Genomic DNA, 23,320 nt, shown 5'->3' on the forward strand with positions numbered 1-23,320 from the left:
GCACGCCTTTAATCCCAGCACTCGGAGGCAGAGGCAGGCGGATTTCTGAGTTTGAGGCCAGCCTGGTCTACAGAGTGAGTGCCAGGACAGCCAGGGCTACACAGAGAAACCCTGTCTCAAACAAACAAACAAACAAACAAACAAACAGAATAAAACGTATGCCTATGTCAGCCCCATTGTTTGTTCATAGCTCAAACATGAATGCCTGAGAAGCATGACACTCAGGATCAATTAAGAGCTACCTGGACTCTTGTTACAACACCATTCCATTTTTCCTCTCACTGTACACTCTAGCCCTGATGAAAACAAAACTGTTGCCATAGTATAATTACTATCTATCTGAGTGAAAGACACTCAACGGGACATAAATATTTGCAGAGTAAACTAACCAAGACATCACAGATATGGCTTACCTGAAAACTTACTGCATTTGGTAACAAATATTCTGAACATAATGGTTAGAATAACTTTTGGTTTTTGAAAAAAATTATAGGAAAATTAATTTTAATTATATACCTGACAAACATATACAGATAGATCTACAAACTATTTTAAACCTAATGACAACTAGGACTTCATACATGTGATTATATAAATCTAAGACATTAATTTTATCAAACTGCTCAGATGACTTAACACAAGAGTGCTATATTATGGAATTAGTGTGAATTTTATGAACCATTCCTGTGTTACAGATATGTTTGTAATGGTTATACAAGAATGTGAATGCCTTTAATGCTGCTGAACTTTACACTTTATAGTTAAAAGTCAATTTTGTTATGTATAGTTTGCTGCAACAAAATGAAAGGTGCTAATAAAATTCTCTGTTAGCTGATTAGCATAAATTAAAAAACATTTATTTTTTATGTGCATGAGTATTTTGCCTGCACTGTACATGTGCACTGTATGGGGACCTCATGCCCATGGAGAGAGAAGGGAGTGCTGGATTCCCTGAATTGGACATAGGGATGGTTGTGAGCCTCCATGTGGGTCCTGGGAACCAAACCTGGCAAGTACACTTAACAGCTTGGCTATTTCTCTCGCCCCTCATTAGCATAATTTTGAAAAAAGAGGTTATCTCAGAATATTCTAAATAACAATTTTTTCAACTCATTAATTTATCTCAGTCATGTAAACGCCCTTGTCTCTGTTTCCTTCGTGTTCACACAGGTTACTTAGGCCTAACTGAGAGGAAGCTAAGACGTGAAAACGGCATGGAGGATACCTTGTAGCACACAGACCACACTTGTCACTGTTAGCTGAGAACCCAATTCAACCTTGGACTATTAATGCTTCTCTGGCTTAATCTGAGCGCTTGTAATTCATCTGTAGATAGTCACTGAACTGTGATCCCAGTAAACAATCCATTAACCCTTTTCCGGCTCCACGCTATAGTTTTTAGTCACTGTAAAACAGTAGTTGACATTAGTGGTTTGTACATAGACTACGGAGAATACTCAACTCAGAAAGCTATGTGTAAAATGCACAATTATAAGCTGTTTCTTGATAGAGACAAAAAAGAGAGAAGACAGGGTCAAGAATGAAGTGTGTGTATGTGTGGGGGGAGAGAAGCAAGGGATTAAAAACTGTCAACAAGCATGCGCTGAACTAATTAGAACTAAAATGTGTCCATTAAAAGAAATCCTCAAAGAGAGAGCATGATGGATCCAGTATGTTTTTCATTCTTCCTACCTACCACAGTGTAAATCTACCTACCAAATTTTACAGTGAGTACTTGATAATACCAATGCACAATTTAGTACAACTACAGGGCTGATGTAGACAAGGGGGAAAATACTCAGAGAGCAGAGAACCTGGGGGATCTGCTCAGATTCTGTCTCCCAGAAAGGATAGGCAAGCTTCATCCAAGATACCTTGCTGACAAGGCTGCCTCACCCTGACTTGAACAATGACCAACAGGCATGCTAATGTCGCAGGAAGAAATTTTACAGACCCTCAGATCTACACAAAGCTCCAAGCACCAAAGGAGAGCTCAGAGTGGGAAGATAGTCTTATTCAGGGATGACCTCTAACTGGCCATCACTACTAAGTAGCTAACCCTAAGATCATATATAAACAGGTAACACTAAACGGTCTGAGCAAGTTGTATTCACTATTTGTGTACATATATGCACGATAATTCGGTAACAATACCACTGAAAAAGAGGCTATAATTTAAGAGGGAGTGAGAGGTGGTTGTGGAAGGGACTGGAAGGAGGAAAAGGGAAAAATGATTTAACGATGTTTTACTGTCAAAAGAAAAAAAGGAATCTAAGTCTGAAACTTAAAACCTTCCCTAAAGTGAGTTGATGCTGAAAAGCATTTGGTAAAGGTTAGTTTAAATGACATTTTTATATTATGCAAATAAGTTAAGTTATATTTCATTGTTCTCTTGTTCCCCAAACAGATCATACAGTGGGGGCTGGAGAGAGCATAGTAAGTGAGAGCACCTGCCATCAAACTTGGGGACTTTAGTTCAATCCCTTGGATCCACATGGCAGGAGAGAGCTGACTCTCAAGTTGTTCTCTATGTGCATGCACACGCCTGTGTATACACACGTACACACACACACACAAATAAATTAATGTGAAAAAATTTAGAGACAAAGTTTTCCTACATTAAAATAACTTTAAAAAAATTCCGGCTGTTTCAGCCTACTGATACTGAGAAGTGCTGTTAGCAGATGTAACCATTATGATTCCTCTCAGTAAGGCAGCTCTTAAATATCTGCAGATGCCAAAAGCTGGGGCTGCTCACATCCTTTACATCAAACAGTATTCTGCATGTAACTTATTCACTCTCTTGTAGACTTTGTAACCTTCATCCATGTATTACTTATACTCAGCAACAGCAGTGCAATGCCGAAGCTGCTCAGCTCTCATGGCACTGTTTCAGGGGGAAAGACAAAACATGATGCTAAGTACATATGCAAATTAAAATATTTTTGATCTGTAGTTGTCTGAGTCTGTGGATATAGAAACCACAGATACAGAAGGCTGACTAGATTTTGAAATCACTGCTGACCATGTTAGCCAGGGCAATGCACATTCTGTATCATTCTTTAAAATACTGTTTCTATGATCTATAGCCATGTATCACTCTTGTGCCACAGAAAAACATTTAACTCTATCAGTTAATAAAAATATTGGTTCTAGAGAAATTCAGGACAGAGAAGTTACAAACTTTCTCCTCAGCTGAGACAAAGACTTATTTTCAGGACAAGACCACTAATAGTGGAGCCACAAAAATGCAGGCTGTTGTTTTAGAGCACAATTTCTTCTCTCCAGCTGTATTAAATTCTCACACAAGTGTACTCCAGATACAGTGTTTCCTAAAACCACCTGTGTGGATCACAGGCTTACCCTTCCTCACCATCCTGTCTGTAAAGGAAGGGACACTTCCCCCTTCCCGGAATCCAGAGAGGACAAAATGACCACACCCTGAACACGTTTGCACAGTGAGGGCCTGACCTGAGAGAGGCTCTGACAGTGCAGACTGTTTTATAGGTAGTTCTGATAACAGTTGTTTTCCAAGTTCTTGTAGAAGGACCCGAGTAACTCAATTTAATACTTAGGCATAGACGCTAAACACCAGTCTGGAAAGTATGATTTGAATTTTTAATTGGCTACATTCTTAGGCTATCAGAACTAATTATTTTCTTTAAAAATCTGAAACTATTGTTTTAGAGTTTCTATGTCTCAGGAATGACAATTTTTCTTTCTTTGATGGGCAGAATAATTACTTAAATATAACGTTGGAAAAGGCCTGATGGTGCAGGCCTGTAATAAACCCCAGCAATCTAGAGCGAGGTTAAGGCCAACCTGGACCTTCTCTCAAAACAAAAGCTAGGAAGAGGGCCAAGGACAACAGTGGGAAGCACTTGCCAACTACCTGTGGAGAACAGAGCAGTTCCGAGTACAATGAAAAGTCAGTAACTAGTACAATTACAAAGTTGCATGTTAAAATGGGCCTTTGAGATTTGTCACAGCAAGACAAGTGGGGGTCATAATAAATCATATCTAAAGCTAGGAAATAATGCAAAAAACGCCCCCATCAGCTGCATTTTCCTGTTGTTCTACAATATGACGACCTAGTTTCTAAAGAATGCTGTCAGAGTGTGTGTTTACCTGTATGAGCACAATGAAGTATGTGAGCTGAAGCCAGAGGAAACTTGTGGGACCCAGCTCCCTTCTCCCTACCATAAGGGACCTTAGGACTGAATTCAAGTCACAAGGCTTGGTGACAGATTACCCACCCACCGTAATCCATTCCACTGCCCCCAAAGAATGCTTTTTCTGTATAGTATTACTTTTTATATTTGAAAAGTATTTATTTTATTTTAGCTATCTTTTTTCCCCAATTCAATAGGTTGACTTTAAAAATGTTTGGAATATCAGCTCACTTTATATTGTATGACTAGAACTGCCTTCCTAGAATCTGTTTGGAGCCCTACTGTGTCTGTTAGAAGGATGAAAACACCACCTGAGACTGTGCTGCCTTCTAGTGGAACACCCTACCACTCTCTGCTTCAAATCCATTCATGGCCCAGCTCCCAGGAAAGGGTAAATGTCTGAGAGCTCCTGAAGCCTACTCATCTAATGCTAGTTAAATCATCTCCAACATGGAAAACACGGAAAGCTGGAGACAGGGTTCTAAGAACTCCATACAAACTATGCAATTTTATCATGTCCATTTAATGACTGAGGACATTAAACGTTTACATAATAAAGAAGTTTTCATAACTAGAAATCAAAATTCATATTGTACTACCTATAATATAATATTCATAATGATCAAGTTAGACTGCCCAAAGTATTTCACATATAATGGTATTAAATAAATTTTAGCCAAATAAAACTACACGGTAAGACTCTGCAGTAGAAAAAGCTAATATATCATTATATCAGAAAAATATTGGGTATAAATAACTAAAATAATGATGTTAAGTCATGGTATTAATTTCTTATCATTGGTGATCAACGTCACTGTTAAGCATAACCCATTCTCTCAAAAACGGCTAATTTTCACACAAATCTGAATTACTGAAAGACGTTACATTAAAATCCATCATGAATAAAACTGTTAAAGTGTGTTTGGAAGCTCATGACTGGGCTTCAATTCTAAACTTACAAAGAGAAAAATCCAAAATGTAAGTGAGAAAAGTCTGAAAAGAATATAACTGAAGTTCTACCCTTAAGATTCTGGATTTGTATGAAAAGATAAAAGCAGAAAAAAAAGTAATTTGAGGGGCTTGAGCCAGACCCCCCCCCCCCCAAAGGGAGTCTGCTCTTCTAAAGGATCAGGGCTTGATTCCTAGCAGCCACATGGCAGCTCACAACTGTCTGTAATCCTGCCTAAGGGGATCTGACACCCTCTCCTGCTAAGCACCAGACAGGCATGTGGAGCACAGATATAAAAGCAAGCAAAACACCAATATTCATGAAAATAAAAAAATAAATAAAATATTTTTCCTTTTTCTAACTTATTTGGAAGAGCTTTGTTTTAGAGAAAGTATAGATTTTAACAAGATTAAGATACAAGCATTGAATACTCTCCGCTGTCTAACACAGTTGTGGCAGAAATTTCCACCAATGATCTTTATGATTATTACTGAAAAGTTAGAAGCCATTATCCTCATTGTCACATTGAGCTATATTAGAAGACATGATTAGGGATTACCAATTAATTGCAATAACAGAAGAAAAACTTAAAAATAAAAGCCGATTTTAGCTGAACAAGATAGTTGTATTGAATATTTGCCAGGTATAATGGCTCCTGCCTAATGGCCCATCGTTCATGAAAAGGATTTCGAGGGAGGGGACAGAGTGGGAGACTAGAGAAAGAGAGGACACTGCCTCAAAAGTATAAGAGAAAAAAAAAAAAAAAGAAAAGAAAGAAAATTTCCCCAAACAATCAAATTGTAGTAACTGTTTTCAAGAAATTGCAGGTAAGCACAAGGAGGAAAACAGACTACCTCAAAGACATGAGAACGCAGCCTGTGGTGTCACCTGGGAGGGGCCCACCAGAACAAGCCCTGAGAGAATACCAAGACTTACTCCTGTGCTGTCATGACAGAACACGATAGAAACGGCTGCTGTAACACAGTCAACTGAATCTTCTTCAGACACTAGGTCTTTGTGAGATAAACATAAGCTAAGTTTCCTACACTGGAATATTAGAATGCGCCTCCGGCACACAACCTACAGAGGGAGCCAGCCTGCTTTTCCTCTGCTCGGCTCGGCTCAGTGTCCACTACTTCACTATGTTACTGCTTCCTAAGCAACTATCTGTTAAATAGTGTCCAGCCAGTAAGAATCCTTGAACAATAACAGAATAAAACAATCCACATTCAAGCAGGATCACCGCTCATCCCAAAAGGCTCAAAGAAGAGTTTACTAATTTATCCAGTCTCTGCCATCTCCTGAATGGCCCCACTAAGAAACTATGTTCCCTGTTCCTCTAACTCATTGACAACTCTTGGCCTAGATAGTTCAGCTATACTTTAACTGGCAAAGAAACTGCAAAGAGAAGGGTAAAGTTAGGACTCAGCTGGATTAATGACAACATCTGGATGATAAAGTCGTTGGTGGTAATCTAGTAGCCATGCTCTGTACTCTAAGCCGTACTCTAGGCTTTAAAAAACACATAACTTTACCTATGATAAGTGACTGGAGCAACCTGCTCTAATTTATATACATGATAGCAACCTTAATATACATTTCTTTTGTTAGAAATGTATATTAAGGTTTCTCAGAATTATAGACATAAATATCTAATATGGAAGACCACATGGAACATAACACAAAGAAAGGCTCCACAGAAGACATAGGAAGAAAGCAGTAATCTTTCTTATACACCCAAAAAAAGCTCTGGAGGAGAAAAGTGGTTGATACATGTCTCATTCTTAAATATCAAACCCTAGTTAATGTTTTCACACCTTATTTTTTTAAAGCAACAGAGTTCTACTGAATAAAAGAGAAGTGTCATTGCTTCTATTCTGGGAATTAAAGTTTCCAGCTTGAAATGATGTTCTGCACCAAGTAACAATCAGTGTGAATATACCGATAAACCATGCTCCCTGAGAGGAAGGGTGGTATGCTAATTCCAGCAGTGTAAGAGCCAGATACACATGCCTAAATATCCCACAGATTACAAACTGTCCACACACATGAAAAGATTAAAGGCAAAATAACTGTTCTTTTTGTAGCAAGGATTCCATGAACACAAGTTTCCCTCTGCTTGGAGAGACCTACCTGAATGGCTGAGTTCATGAAACACGTATTTCCCAGGTTACTTAGGCCACACAGGCCTGGCTGCTCATTGTTTCTTCCTGGTTCTGAATAATCATAGTTCTTATAAGCAGTATATGATGGGAGACAATAATTTGAGTTTTTCACACTGGAAGAAAAAATTATAAAAATGTAGCCAATTACATCACAATATAGTTATAATAAAGAGTACGTTAAACCTATTCATGAGATATCTGGTTAAGCATTAAATCTCTTTTCCTGGACATTCAACTAGTACTTTTTGAGATAGGATTTTCAAAGAAACCTCCTTAATTACAGCATTCTTTATCCAAGCAACAGAACACTGTATCACAGCATGTCACTCAATAAACCCCACTATTATATCATTCTACCCTGGGTTAATGAGAGCTGCATCATGGCTTGCTCCATTCTGCATTGCTCCGTCAAAATTAAAACATTCAGATTTGAGACACCACCCGCAGCAATAAATCATCTCATTTATGTCCCTTTTGAATTAGTCTGCTAGTGTAAGGTGAGGACTGCAGGGGCAGGAAGAGTGGGGCTTTAGTTACATATGAGCACTGAGAAGCCCAAGGCTACTGTGACGTCACTGTTGAGATGCACTCAAAGTTCTATTTATAGCTTCTATGCTGGACTAGCAACGTTAGCACCAATGCAGAGAAGAGCCCCGATCAGGAACACCGAATGGACCCTGTGCAAGGAGGGCTGGTGCCGCTGACTGCCCTTTCTCCCAGCTCTGCAATACAGCACCTTATCAATTCAAAACCTGTTTCAAACTCCTCTGTAATCTAAAATTTAGCAAATTAGAATAATTTTAGAAAGAATTAAGTCAACAGGCTAAATCTTATTTTTACATATAATAATCTTGTGAAAAAGTGAATTCTTAATTTTTTTAGAAACTGGCTGTAATACAAGAATATTTATAAGAGATTCTTTAGAGTAGTTTTAAAATATCAGACTTTCAAGATTTTTTTATTCTGTAGGATGAACTTGAACACAAATCAAGGTCAGGGGCTAAAAGTAAATGATTTTGTAAATGCAGTTTTACAAATATCATAAACCAGTAAATAATAATGATCGGTTATAATTTATTTCTGACAGCTCATTTCAAAATAAAACATTTCATTTTATTGTTCTATTGTTATATTCTTACTAGGGTATTATAATGGTTTATATGAACTACATTACTGCTTATTCTAAAAAGGTTTTAGTAAAAACACGCACACTACACCAAACAGGTAATACAAAAGTCAGAGTGAGTCAGCCCAAGAGAAGACAAGTGGTAGGCAGTTTGCTGAACGAACAATCAGCAGCTAGAGGTCACAAGGACAGCCCTCTAACTCCTGTCCAGGCACTGGCACTCTCACTGTAACACACTAACTGTAAGACAGGAAATTAGCACAATTCCTGTCTCTAGGACTAGAAACAACACCCAGAGCTTGGCTGAGGCACTTTATAGGAAAGCTTCCTTCTGTAAAGCAAGGCTACTTTTATGTATTTAATTTTTTTCTTTAATTATTTTTAAGTCATCTTTGTCAATGAGTTTTAGTTAACAGAATTGGATCTGAGTTTTTATCTATGGCCCAGAATGCAGACATAACATTTCAAATTTCCCTAAAGGTTACAAGATCACAAAACCATATTACTGCCCTTACCTCTCCTACGAGTTAGACAATGCTAGAAGCTCCTCCTCTCTAACGACACAGGGCTGCTCTGATGCAGCTGCCTGCAGATCTTCACTGCTAAGCTGCCTAAGAGATCCTGACCTTTCTCCCTCTCCACCTCTTCCTCCCTCCCTCCCCTCCTCTCCTGATAAAATCCTAATTCCTAAGCATGTTTGCCCCAGCAGTCAGCTGTCTCATTCTTTCTGTAAAGGATATTCATATCTTTTTGCTGCTTTCTCTTTTCCATTACTCATTTCCATCCTCCCAGCTGATACTGATATTTTCAGCTTGTTTATCCTGTAGTTTTTCTCTTCCACTCTAGTACAATCCAGTAAAGTCATCCTTCTGAGTCAGTTTTTTATGAGACTATGCAGATTTTTCCAGTTAAAAAATGCACCCCCTTCTAAATATCTATCTATCTATCTATCTATCTATCTATCTATCTATCCATCCATCCATCCATCCATCCATCCATCCATCCATCCATCCATCTATCTATTCCCAGTCTTCCTAAAAAGGGATCTACTCAAAGATTAAATGAAAATACCAAGGTCCAGAGAAATGCAAGCTTGATGAAATCGAATTCACAATTCAGGACTTGTAGTTATTTGTTTCATATTTAATTATAAAACAGACACACAGACTTCAAGTTTCTTTTTTGTAAAATTACTAGCCTTATCACTTCTGTTTTCTAGTCCTAGTCAATAAACGCTTGCCAGGTACATGTAAAGGCAATTTAATGTATCATCACCAGAATTTAATTAAAACCAACATCTTCTGCACAGTCTTTAAAAGGCCAGCATTTGCTGCACACTTCTACACGTATAGCGAGGGAGACAGATACACCCTGGCTGTGAAGTAATAGCAAAGTTTAAGTAGCTACAGCAAAGACCAAAGCACCCTTACCATGCATTCCTGAGTGCTTATGTGTGCACCCTCCTCCAATTAAAGCACATTTATATGCTTATCCCAGAAAAGAGAGAGACAGAGAGAGAGAACACACGCGCACAAGCAGTCTCTCCTTACACGTAACACAGATGCTGGAAAGTTTTTATTCATTAGAATAACAATCTTATGCTAAAAGTAAAACAGACTATTTTGATGGGCTAGTATTTTTACTCATGCAGAAATGGGAAAACCTTATGAGCAAAGCAGTTTTCTCATTTTAAAATCAGAATCTTTTAAGCGGTGTCTATACTTTGGTTTAAATGATGGGCATCAATATAATGTTTCCTCAAAGATGATAATGAAAGCCAATGAATTCCACACACTTAACTAGTAACCTCTTCTGGTGATTTATCTTCCAGATTAAAGCTTGTCAAGGAGAACACAAAAGCTAATAGCTGTCTATCCATTCAACAAAATATACAGAAGCTTAAAAAGCTTTCCTGTAATCTAGAGATGCCTCTCTCTGTTTTTGCTAATGACTGGAAGCTGGTCATCATCTCTGAAGCATATGGTGCTTTGAAAAATTCAATTTAGAGAAATATTAATAGGAGTTTTAAAAGTATATTGTGTTAGGCTGGGTAGTGGTGGCGAATGGCTCTAATTCTAGCACTCAGAAGGCAGAGTCAGAAAGATCTGAGTTCAAGGACAGCCTGGTCCACAGAGCAAGTTCTAGGACAGCCAGGGCTACACAGAGAAACCTTGTCTCAAAACAAGAAGAGGAAGAAGAAGAGGAGGAAGAAGAAGAAGAGGAGGAGGAGGAGGAAGAAGAGGAGGAAGAGGAGGAGGAGGAGAAAGAAGAAGAAGAAGAAGAAGAAGAAGAAGAAGAAGAAGAAGAAGAAGAAGAAGAAGAAGAAGAAGAAGAAGAACAACAACAACAACAACAACAACAACAACAAGAACAACAACAAAAATACGAAACAAAATGTATAGTGGGGTAACTCTGTATTCTAAGAACTCTTTAATATGTGAAAATGTAAAGTTTTAAATGGAATCAGACCTGACCTTTTAATATAATTCAATCACTATTGCTCTTTGACATTGTAAACATGATCAAGCTTACTCTGCAGTTAATGAAAATGTGTTCAACTAGGGTATTTAGCAAAAGCAGATGGCAAGCCTAGATATTTATACAATCTACAACTACTGCTATGACTTAACCTCATACAGGACATGGTTTCATTTCAAAGGAGAGTAAATAAAATTAACAAAGCCCCTACTTTGATATGGAGTGTTCAAGTCTAGACAGTAGATCATTAAAATACTTTGAGTAGCAATGTGAGTAATGTGCCAAATACAGTAGTGTAGAAAAATAAGGTAATAAAACCATTAATAGTTTAAAAAATTGGCAGATTTAAAAAATGTTTATAAGTTGTAATTAGGCAAAATATTTTATCAACTAAGAGGTAACATTGCTAAACAAGGTAAATGAAGTACACTCTAAAAACAGATGCTTCACAACTTTTTAAGTAAAGTTTTATTAAACTTAAATGAAATAATTGTAAGTGTTCTTTATCACAGTTACAATAACAGTGTTATTTCTGGACTTGTAAATGTTTTATACAATCTTATCTACTGTTCTTACTATATAATAAATTTGCAGTTTAGCTATAAATTCTAACATACAATTTAAATCTGTAGATACAAATATCAAGTTGTAAAACTGTACATTAGCTAGAGAGGTCACTATCTTGTCACCCTACCATTGAAACTACCATTTCTATCTCAAGCCTTTGGCTACTACTTATTTCTTCAAGTCAAATGAAAATCAAGAGATAGCCTTATGTAAAATAATCACTAAATATATTAATTCAAATTATAACACACACTCATAGACATAGACAGACACAGATACAGACACACCCCTACATCCTGTCCAGTACTCAGAAAGGTAAGCATGAATCCATTCCTTCCAAGCTCACAAATGCTCACAGAGGCGTGCTCAGGAGGTAGCTTCTGTTACAAACTCCCTATGACGACCTCCCGCTCCCCTGAGGAGTTTCTCCTTCCAGAGGTTCCGAGACTACAGTACTCTAGGAAAAATAATGAACACTCACACTGGCCATGCTTCCCTATTACATGAAAGGACAATGCTAATATATATTGCATAATTTTTTATGAATTATGAAATGAGGTTACATTTTAAGCTTGCTTGAATTGGGAAACATCACTTAAAAGGTATGTCAATATTCCAGCCACATAGAAAAAGCCTTACAGGAACAGATATTACAGTTTAATTTTTTTATGGTTTTAGTTTACAAAACTAATTAGTGGAAAACTTGACATGTAAAATACTTACACTCAATTCCTTTTATTACCCATTTATATATTTAAGTTTTCCGATTCAGATAATCTCTTACCTTTACAAACGTGATGTTTATCCATAAAAAACAAAAATGATTTTCTTTTTTTTTTTTTTTATTTCTTTACCTTCTTTTAAATGCTTGATTAATCTTGGATTAAAAGTTCCACAGAGAAAACAATGCAGAGACCTCTACAGTCCTGAAATTCCTTTCTGTCTAAGGGTGTCTGGGTTGCTGGTCCATTGGCCTGTGTGTGTACTCTGTGGTAAACCGTGCTGTTTACATTTCTTATTTTCTAGTATGTCAGAACTAACCTTTCTCATTATTTTTCTCTTTAAAATCATCTTAGCTATTATCATCTACTTAAAACCCAGATAAGTCAGAAACACTTTATCAAGTTCTTACAAAACATAAGAATTTTTACAGGGAAGTTAAGATGGTAAATGGAATTACCACTTGATTTACGAGTACTTCACAAACTGCTTTAATGTTTTCAAATTTATAAATACGATGCCATTTGAGAAGTACCGCCATCTTAACGGTTAGAGTAACACATAACCACAGGGTACATGCCCCACCCATTAATAAAGATGGGTAATCTTATTTGGATAGAAGTTCTCACTCACTGGGTTGGGTAAATCACAATCAAAACATTTTTATTTTTCCAGCAAAATAAAAATGTCATGATTTGACAGTAAGCTGGCTCAGCATGTCAACTGTTTAGCATACAAACAAGCCTGGTAACCTGAGTGTAGCACATACAGTCATACAGTCATATGATGCAGGAAGGGTCACATGACTTTCAGCCTTTTAAAATACAATTAAGCAAAGCACATATTTTCACAAACTACATAATTCTAAATGGCACTTAACATGGAAAAACTCTTGTTAATATTTTTTTTAAAAGTGCTTTTTCCATGGTATCTGCTTTCCAGGCAAGACTCACTGATTCATGCTTTATTATGGGTGATTAACTAGACTAAGATGACACATGAGAGTTATAAGAAAGTCCTATAAAAATTTCAATAGTTAGAACCTAAATTTTAGAATACAAAATTCTGAAAGTTCTCTTTATTTTTCAGTCAACTATTATACTTACTATTCTATATTAAGTCAAGTAGTTTTTAAAATGTGTTTTATTTCTTGTGAAGTGACTCTTGAAAGAACTATCAGTAATTTAAAGGAAAGCAAATTTTGATTCATGAAGACTTTTATCCTAAATTTAGATATAAGAGATATTTTTGCAACCATAGTAGGGCCAACCAATTAAACAAAGAGGCTTTAAGATTCAGTGCTTACTTTCTGTTGCTGATGTTGTTATAATTATTTGATAGAGATGAAGGAGAGATCTTTGGTAAAGTTGAAAAATTGGATGCACCTGGGGACCTTTAAAAATATGAAAATGTCAAATTAGACAAAAATGAAAAATTATGAAATTATGAAATAAAGAAAAGAAACAGATGACAATGTTCATAGTAAATGAATACTGAAAAATAGATTTTATGGTCAAACTAATTATAGTATCATTTGGTGTTTAATTTTCAATGTATTTTTCCTTTAAAATATAATGGTATAAAGGGAACTTTTTCCAAATAAATTTATAAAATTATAAAACTTGCTGCTGTTCTTATAAATCTACTAACTCAGTATATCACTTCTCAGGGTAACAGTTCCTAACGCGTGACAACCAGCTTCTGTGCACTTAAAGGGGTGAGGCTATTTACTTTCTCCACAGGTACCAGGGTGCTGTAGCTACACACAGTGCTGACGCAGGCAGTCCTCAGAGAATGTCACTGGTTCATAAGTCCTGACGTCACTTGGAAAGAGCAAAGAGCAACCCCAAACATCATCCCAAAAACAGTGTTTGGACAAAACTGTCTCTGGAAAAACTGAAGAGCATGTATCTATCTGACTTTATGATATACACTTCATTATTTCAGAATCTTTTCGGAGTGGAAGTGTTAATCTCTACCATGACTGGCTTTTAGATAGTAAATGTACTTTAAAGATAGACAGAAAAAAAAAATCAATAAATCTATTACAAACAAATAATTCAAATACATAAAAGTGTCTGAAGGATTCAATTTTCCTTGAGTTCTGGCGACTGTGAAAACCGTGGTGCTAACTCAGTCACGTAATCCTAAAGGAGGCCAAAAGCGATGGACACCTTGAATCTCCTCTTCTTGTGTGCCAAACAGGCAGGAAAATATAACCTACAAAATTTACTGAATTTACATTTAGTCTGTATACAAGCATATATGTTACAAGAAATAAATGTGGGCAATGAAATTTCCTAAATATAAGAAAAAAATTTAAAGTGCAAATGTTTTTAAAGAGTACTAGTAAAAATTGCCTTTGTGAAGAAGATTGTTCTTGCTGAAAACTGCACATGGGTTACGTTAGGGGCCTTTCCAACAGGGGGCCCTTCACAGGATATTAGTTTACTGTGCTAAGCTAAAATAAAAATAGTCTGCTGAGTTTTAAGAGAAAATATAGTAGAGAAAACCTTTGAAAGCTTTAATGCCACTAATATTTTAGCTAGTACTTTTCCAATATTAATAAACAGAAATATCTTGGGCTTTACTAATTAAAATGTTTTGTTCGTTTGCTCTTTGATAGCGTTTCAGTATGTAGCCTCCCCAAGACTGGGATTGAAGGTGCATACCACTACACTGGCCACTTCTTAAACATTTTTAAGTAGGGAAAAAAATCTAATGGGATTAGAGTTTGAGTTGCAACGACAAACTGAAAGGAATTAGGACTATTCATAGTAGAAAGAACCAGCATATGTAAATGTGTGGGACTGTAGAAACAACTGTGTTTAGAGAATTAACAGTAACTTGTCCCTGGCTGCACTAGGTCTAAAGAAGAGAAGCAGCTAAGACAGGGACCATAATGAGGAACCTTTGATGTCCTAAGAAGGAGTCAGAGTTTCACCCAGCTGACGGAACATTACAGATTTCAATGAGGCTCATCAATGTAATCAGATTTACATCTAGGAAGGTTATTTACTAGGGGAGAGACACAGTGGTGAATGGAGTATAGATCAGGAAACTATTAAGACGCCAATAGGGGATCTAATAAAGGGTGGAACTCAGAAAGTGGAGCGAGCAAGGACACCATGCTTGTGTGGAGAAGGCACTTCTCAGAGCAGTGTGCATGGACTTGGGATGAAGAGCCAGGACACTTCCGTGGTGTCTGAGGTGAGACACCGGAATGCTATTTAAAAGCTTTTTCTGGATTGATATTCAAAGTCAATGTAAGGTCAAGCTCCTGGCACACATGGACGAATGAGAACACACTATCATACTGCAGTCTTTACCTCTCTCAACTCTGACTCCTAACAACACTTCACAATAGACATGCTGTGAGACAAGGTCTGGAAGATGGGAGTGGGTGGGACAAAGATTGAGACAATCTTGAGTGGGAAAGGGGAAGAGATTCATTGCACAATTGGACTGGTACTTTAAAGAGAGATGTCTCAGGGCCATGGGTGTAGACTGAAGGCTTGGTAGATTTCATCTTAGAAATCTGTGGAAACTTTCCTGTGAAAATAATGTCAGTATGTTAAAAAGAAAAAAACAGTTTGACAAGTTTATCTTCCTTAACCCCATTAAAAATAATACCAAAAAAAAAAAAAAGGTACTGCAAAACGACTTTTACCAAGGTATAGGTGTTTGGTTGTATGTGGGTATGTGCACCTGAGGGCATGTCCCTGTAGTAGCAGAAGCCAGAGGTGTCGGATCCCTTGAGAGTGGATGTCTAATCAACTGACGGGTGCCTGAAGTGGGTGCCAGGATCCAAACTCAGGTCCTCTGGAAGAATAGTATGTACTCTCTGCCCAGCCCACAAGACTTTAACTATTGTCTGGAAACTGGAAGCTTGCATAAAGCAGATGTACTGCATGCTGAAGCTGCACAGCTAGTGTGAACACACGTGTGAACCCGTGTGAACTAGTCACTAGGCCTCACTCACTCTAGTCCTACATCAATGAATGCCCGTGGTTCCTCAGACAACTGTACCTACAGGACATTCTCTCAAAAATAGGCAGAAGCAGTTTAGGACTCCAAGGAAAATAAATGAAAATAATTAGTAGTGACAAAGTCTGAACTTTCAAGCAAGATACCTAATAATGGTGACTTTCCAACCACAACGTTGATAATTTCAGGCTTCCCCATAAGACTAATTTTTTTAAAATGTGAGTTTACGAGAAAGTTGTATTATAAAACACCCGTGTTCTGAAGGCCTGTATAACTTAGTAAATATTTTTCAAGTGACCAGTAGCATAGTTAAACATAGATCTTAGTGTCAGACTACAAGTCACTGATTATCCTTCAGATTTCCACAAGGCATTGAATCTTCTGAAATGTATGCCACCTGTGTCAAGTGTTGATTCATCTGCAAAGTGCTCTCCCTTTCCAACTGCATGTCCATACGGACTCTTGCTGTGCTCTATCCAGACAGTGTGCCAGTAAACTGCACACACAGCCTGAGAGGTTAGCTGTCTGACACTTAGGATATGTAATTGAATATGCACACTGAGAATATTAAGGTCCCTCAGGTAGGTGCCATGCCCAGCAGCAGATGGCCAACACAAGATGAATGTAATGGTGGTTTTGTAACTTTCTGTCTCATACTGCTGGTTTGACATGTTTTCTGTCTTACTAATCTTTGTCTGCATATTATGGTTTCCAGTATAAGTGTTTTGTGATGGTTCTTGCACATTTTTCTTTTGTTTGTCTGCTTGTTTTAGGAAGGAAGGAAGGAAGGAAGGAAGGAAGGAAGGAAAGGAGGGAGGGAGGAAGGAAACAAGGGAGGGAGGGAGGGACGGAGGAAGGAAGGACATTGCATGTATAGGGAGGTAGGAAGGAGGATCGGGGGGGATTAGAGGAGGGAAAGTATGATAAGAATATACTATATGAAAAAAGAATACAAATAAAAAGTTTTGCAAAAGCATTTTAATGCTACTCTCAAACTGTCTTCATTTTAAAATAGTTAACTTTATGAATATGTTCTATCTTAAAATATAATTATTATTCATAATTATTTTACACTTAATTTTAATCATGATAAACTCCTAAAATTCACATAAAAGAAGTTCTTGGGTAGCTAGAAACAACAGGATACAACAGCAATGCTTAGCAATCACCATGTCCCAGGTGGTACCAGGGAGACAGACTAGCGTCACTAAGGAATCCAGATCCCGATGGCACCTGATGAATCAATGCAGGGAATGTATATATTTAGGCATGCAAAACAGAAACAACTTATCTGGTTCAAATAGATATAGTGCCCCGCATACCAGGAAAAACAGAAATTCTGAAGACATTGTAAGTCCTAATACTACTAACAGTATTAGCTTGCCTTACAAGAAAGGGTCAGCACTGAACCATCTCTTGTCTATGAGTGCCTACTATGAAAGAACTTTATATAAATCTGAGGATTACTAATGTATGTAAGAGATATAAGGATAGTTGCTGCACAGACTCAGTGACACCAGGGATAGTCTCATAGATTCAATGTGAATGACTTCCTCCCAAGAGAAACAAGAATTTTAGTTAAGGACAGCTTTGGAAACAGCTAAATGTCTAGAAGACAGGCAAGGGCTGACAGCAGTCCACCAAAACAAAACAAAAGCCCAAAAGGTATTTGGGAGAAATTGATGGTTTGTTTCCTAATGTGGTGGATTTTCTTATATTGATAAGAAAATGCTATCAGGGAAGAAGCAGAGATAAATTAGTGCCTCCTATATGGATAGTATGACAGGTACTTTATGTACAGGAAAGATGAATTAATAAGAGAAGCAGCAAAGAAAAGTCTAGGATGTACTGATACAAAAACCAGGTAAAGGTTGTCCTTAAAGATCAAAGAAACTAGAGCAAAAAGGATAACGCTGAAGTTTGCTGTTGAAGAATTACTGGTAAGTGAGCACAGCTCGTGCACTGATGTAGACTTCTCAGCTGTATCCCCGGAGCCCTTCTAGCTTAACTGTGACGTTAATGCCATGTTATCTGTGAGTCAGCCAGTCTGCTGAGGATGATCAGTGGCACTTGGCTCTCACTATGCTCTAATTTGAAAATTACTCTGTTCATGTTCCAATGGTTTTCTACAAAGAACAAAGAAAATATTTGGAATACTGTATAGGGATATATATCAAGCCACTTACTTAGCAGTAAACTAATTTTGGGAGTGTAGGCTATATGTAATATAAGACAGTGTATTTATTTCTTTAAAAGTCAGAAAGGTTAGAAGCCAATTTAAGAGGAAATGAAACCTCAACAGTCCCATTCCTGTAGTATCTACATTTTATGCCCAATATGGTGTTTCATTAAGTGAATGCAACTCAATGCTAAGCTTACATTCTTACTTTAAACCTGCTCTTGTTAGATTAACTAAATAGTTAACATACATTAAAAGCTACCACCACACTCAAGAGCAGCTAAAATGGAGGTAGTTGTTTTGACAGAGTAAAACAACCATTCTAACTTTATGAAATCTAACGACAAAGTTAGAAAAACCAAAAATAAGACAAACTCTATATTTCTACCAATTTTTCTAAAACAAGTTCTTAAAGGATACTTGAAATTGTTCAAGTATACTCTGTGAGTGCTTCTATGCTTCCTTTTGCTGTGTATCTCCTACAAGCCAAGGAAGACTTAAGACAATTTACTCTCCAAATCCTCAGTTCTTATACTTAAGCTAGGCTTCCTTTATGAATGTATATCCAACAAGGTTTTGGTTTGGCTGTTCCCTTGTCTGACATATTAAAAGTCTGAGCAAATATGAAGAAAGGAAATGCAACCACTGCAGAGCTCTCATGACAGTGTGACTGTTAAGTGAAACGGGCACTTTGTGTGCTGAGTTTCCTAACAGGCACTTAAAAACCTTTAACCCAGTGACTTCTATGTACCAGTTCTTTTTATCCTTCCAGTTATACAATGGGGCTTCTTCTCTTAAATGTTCAAGGAAGTACTTTATACAGTGTCATAGAAGCACGGAAACAATTACCAGTCACCTACACACTTATTATGTATCCCAACAAGAAAGTGGTAAGCAATTGCATCACCTAGAGTGTTTCTCCTTTCCTAGCAGAATGATGCGAACATACTACAACGCTGGATTAAGTCTATGCTCTATAGTTTCAGAATTCTGTTCATCAGAACACCATAAGAACAGAGACAATGCAATGAGAAGAACGACTGTCACAGAAGGCAGGCTCAGAGCCGAGAGCTCTCAGTCTTGCAGAGAACCTGATACCTCTATAAGGGCTCACAACCACCACGCCTAACTTCTGTCTCCAGGGGATCCAATGCCCTCTGACCTCTGCATGTACAAGGCACCCATGTGACACATACATAAACACACAGTAAGTCACTCACAACGTAAAACAAGAGACTTATTGGTACACTTTATTCTTCAGTCACACATGCTTTGCTGATGAACTCCTCGGATGTTTGTCCATGAGACACAGAACCATCAGTTTTCAACTTGTCTTCACTAAACACCTCACATTTTTGTCAGGATTTTTTTTTTTAGTAATTAATGAAAATGAATGAATTAAATTCTAATGTTATTTTCACAAATAAAAATTTTTACTAGTTCAGAAAAACAATCTAGTTTTCTTTGCTATATAATTTTAATAACTGAAAGCATTTTGCAAGTTATATCTAAATGAAACAATACAGGAAAAATGACAATGGCAAATACAGTCGAAGTGAATTTGCATCCTAGAAGCCACGGCTCAGGGATAAAGTGCTTTCTTGTTCTCTGTTTGGTTACACTGATGTACTTTTCTTTTTAGGAACTGCAGGGCTTCCAGTTCTCTTACCTTACAGTTTCTTATCTGACACACAGTTTAAGCACCCATGTACTTCCAGTAGCATGTTCTCTAACGCTAAGGTCCTAGAAAAGCAGCTACAAGGAACACAACAGAAACTCAGGAGCAAACTTTTAAGGTAAAAGTGGAAAAGACTGGTTTTTGTGAAGTATAAAAAAGTGGATACTCAAAATGTGGATTATACATCCAAGTTCTAAAGCAACTAATAAACATGAAACACTGTAAATGTATTGCATATTTATATGTATGTGTGTGTATGAGTGTGTATATATGTATATATACACACATATATAAAAAACATCAAATTGTATATTGATATTTAGCACAAAAATTTAAATCACTTTTTGAGGGGTTCTTATATTTTTAGATTTCTAACAGATTTTGGGTTGCTTTTCATGCTAACTAAAATGCCTACTTTAGCTGTTTTAAGCAAAATGATGTTTTCTCCTTAATATATTTATAATATTTAACATTTCTTCAAGTGGCATTTAAAATGAATGGTTTAACATAAATGCTGACGATTTCATAATGCTGAAATGAGCCTGGTCAAGCCTGCCGACTGGCAACTGTATCACGCTTGCTTTCTCGACGCAGGACTTTCTGTTTATGGCTCCTTCCCATTTCTGGGTAGTGTGACATAAGAGGTCTTTACTTGGGTTTGTACTAATTCTCAGTTATCTACCAGATAAATTTTTGTGTCCTTATTTACATTTTTGCTGGTTTATTTTATACATGGTTTAGTATTAGTATATACCAGAGTTCACAGATGTACGGATCATAAAAGAAACCCAAGTCTTTTGCTTATATATATGAAAAATTACTGTAATACAAGTACACCTTTGTGCTGACAGTGCTAAGGGTGCTTGCCCGCCACATCAGTAAAGCTGCAGACCATATGATTCATAAAACTGAAAATCTCTATCAGTGATCCTACCAAGAAAAGATCGCTGGCCCAGGCACAGAAAAGGCCTCCTGACTTATAATATAGCAAACTGCTCAGTTTTTCTAGCTCTCAGTAGGTTGTAGATCTAGATGATTTATTTATTTTTCTTTGAATTGTCATATAATTACAATATTTCTCCTTTCTCTTTTCCCTTTCAATCCTTGTCATATACTCCTCCCTGTTTTCCTTCAGATCCATAGCCTCAGCTTTCATTACTGATTATTATGTGTGTGTATGCATTACAAACATCTCCTATGTTACTTGTATGTTTTCAGGGCTGATCATGTGGCACTGAATGACCACTTGGTGTGCTCTTCCCACCTAGATATTTGGTCATTACTGTTACAAGGCCCTTCCACAGTATGTGTGAATAGTGAACGTATCCAGCTCTTATCTTAACTGAAATGTGTTCATATTTCACAAAAAAATACACTGTTTATTACTACTGGTTTTGGCTATATAAGATTTTTAAAGATTTTTTTGTTAGCTTTCTAAGAATCCTTTCATATGCAAGCGCAAATATTAAACATTTTATACTCTGACAAATTGTCATTTGACAATACAAAACATGACAGTGTAGTATTTTGCTTTACAATTAAGCAATACTACAATTTTTGTTAGCATGCTTACTGAACTGATAAATACTCTAACTGTACTACCATGCCTCTCCATTATGACATCGTTATTCACCAGTATTTATTACATTAGCACAGTGTATGAGGTATAGGGAAATTGTTTTCTACTCTGACATAGCACAAATACTTAGCTATGTGTACAGATGACAACGGTTATGGAAAACTGATATGGACTGACTGTGGTCTATAGCGTGCAGCTCCGCCTAATTTGGAAGCTGACACAAGAGAATTAACGTGAACTCCTGAGTTCAAGGTTACTTGTTTTTAAAAAGAGAAAATGTTAAGAGGAGACAGATGAACTCAGTAATTTTATACAGAAAGGTTTCTCAAGCTTTAGAGCTCATGCTATCTGAATATAAGCCAATTTATTACTTTAAAATTGCTTCAAGAGTCAATGAAAATACAACAATATAAACATGAGAAAATAAGTATGATTTTGATTAAACTCTAAAATGAATATAAGTCTGTAATTTTCAAATTTCTACCTGTTAAGATATCCATGACTCAACTCACATGCTTTTAACTCACAAGAAATTTGAACAACAACAACAACAACACTACTACTTCACCTAAGATAAAAAAGATAGAACCTCTTCCTGAAGGTACATTTCCTTTAGAAGAAAATTTGCAGTCAAGTAGCAAGGCCGTTCCCTTTTACAGATTTGCTATGTCAGCACATAATAAAATGGCTCCTTTAAATACAAATCATTATTTTAAAGTTTTTCAAAACTGATATCTCCAATCCTTTATCAGAGAACCTGAAATTCAGAGTTCTAGACAATCAAGTGTCCCTCCCTCTGGCCCTCCCTCCTTCCCTCCCGCCCTCTGGCAGTGGCTGAGGTCGAATGGCTATGAAGTTGTCCGCAGTGCACATTCACCTTACTTAGCACAGTATCTGCAGAAGGAACCCTAGTGTGGATGCACATGCTCTCTTGCAGAAGGAACCCTAGTGTGGATGCTCACGCTCTCTTTACACTACAGAAAGACTACAACTATACACACATGGGTTACCTCTCAGAGATCAAGTTTATGCATTATGATATAAACAAGATTAAGTGTTTGTGATAATGCAGATCTTAGAATTTTGAAGACATTTTCAACTCTTCCTGTATTTATCATCAAAAACACTCTTAATATTCCAGATACTATGTTTACTTATTCACTTAAAACTCTAAAACATTTGTGTAATAAAAATACTACTCTCACCCCAAACTGCCTTTCATAAAGAAGCATTTAAAAACAGGTATACATCACAAAAATACTCAAGAAAACATAACAAAATGCTTAAGGATCTATGTTAGACAACGCAACATTTATTTACACTGTATCTTATTCTAAAAGTGATTTGACCTTGAAGGCTTGAACATTTTAATGTATTAATCTAAGTGTAAGTATAAACCTAGAAGATGTCGGGAAGAGTGAAGTATAAGATGAAGACTATGTACTCTTGCAATTCCGTTAGGCCTTGCTACAGTCTGTTTGGCCTTCAGCATCTGAATGAGATCAACATCATGCAGTAAACCACAAGGAGGAGCACTTACTTAGGAGGAGAGGGACCCCTGGGCCACGTTCCATCTTCATTTTTTTGTTCTATCACTAACACCTGCAAACACGACACAACAAAGGTGTTTTTCCACAGCTATGAAGGCAGAGCAGCTTCAGGAGACAAGTGGGTAAGGACCACAGTAACCGGTTATTTAAAGGACACAAGACAAAATGGT

The 23,320-nt window shown here is 37.0% G+C and overlaps 1 protein-coding gene across 5 annotated transcripts in view; it reads right to left on the reverse strand.

Moving 5' to 3' along the window:
- Positions 1–23,320, reverse strand: part of Usp15 (ubiquitin specific peptidase 15) — an 89,343-nt gene that overhangs the window by 32,722 nt on the left and 33,301 nt on the right. For 2 of the 5 annotated variants that reach the window (XM_076920374.1, XM_076920376.1), the window contains 3 exons: positions 23,141–23,202; positions 13,484–13,570; positions 7,255–7,399 (listed from right to left, as the gene is read on the reverse strand). In XM_076920374.1, the coding sequence (XP_076776489.1) occupies positions 7,255–7,399; positions 13,484–13,570; positions 23,141–23,202 (294 nt within the window). The remainder of the gene's footprint in view (positions 1–7,254; positions 7,400–13,483; positions 13,571–23,140; positions 23,203–23,320) is intronic. The other 3 variants (XR_013106403.1, XM_076920377.1, XM_076920375.1) reach the window with 2 other exon arrangements.

This window comes from Arvicanthis niloticus, chromosome 22, assembly GCF_011762505.2.
Source record: "Arvicanthis niloticus isolate mArvNil1 chromosome 22, mArvNil1.pat.X, whole genome shotgun sequence".
In the NCBI taxonomy this organism is placed as follows: domain Eukaryota; kingdom Metazoa; phylum Chordata; class Mammalia; order Rodentia; family Muridae; genus Arvicanthis; species Arvicanthis niloticus.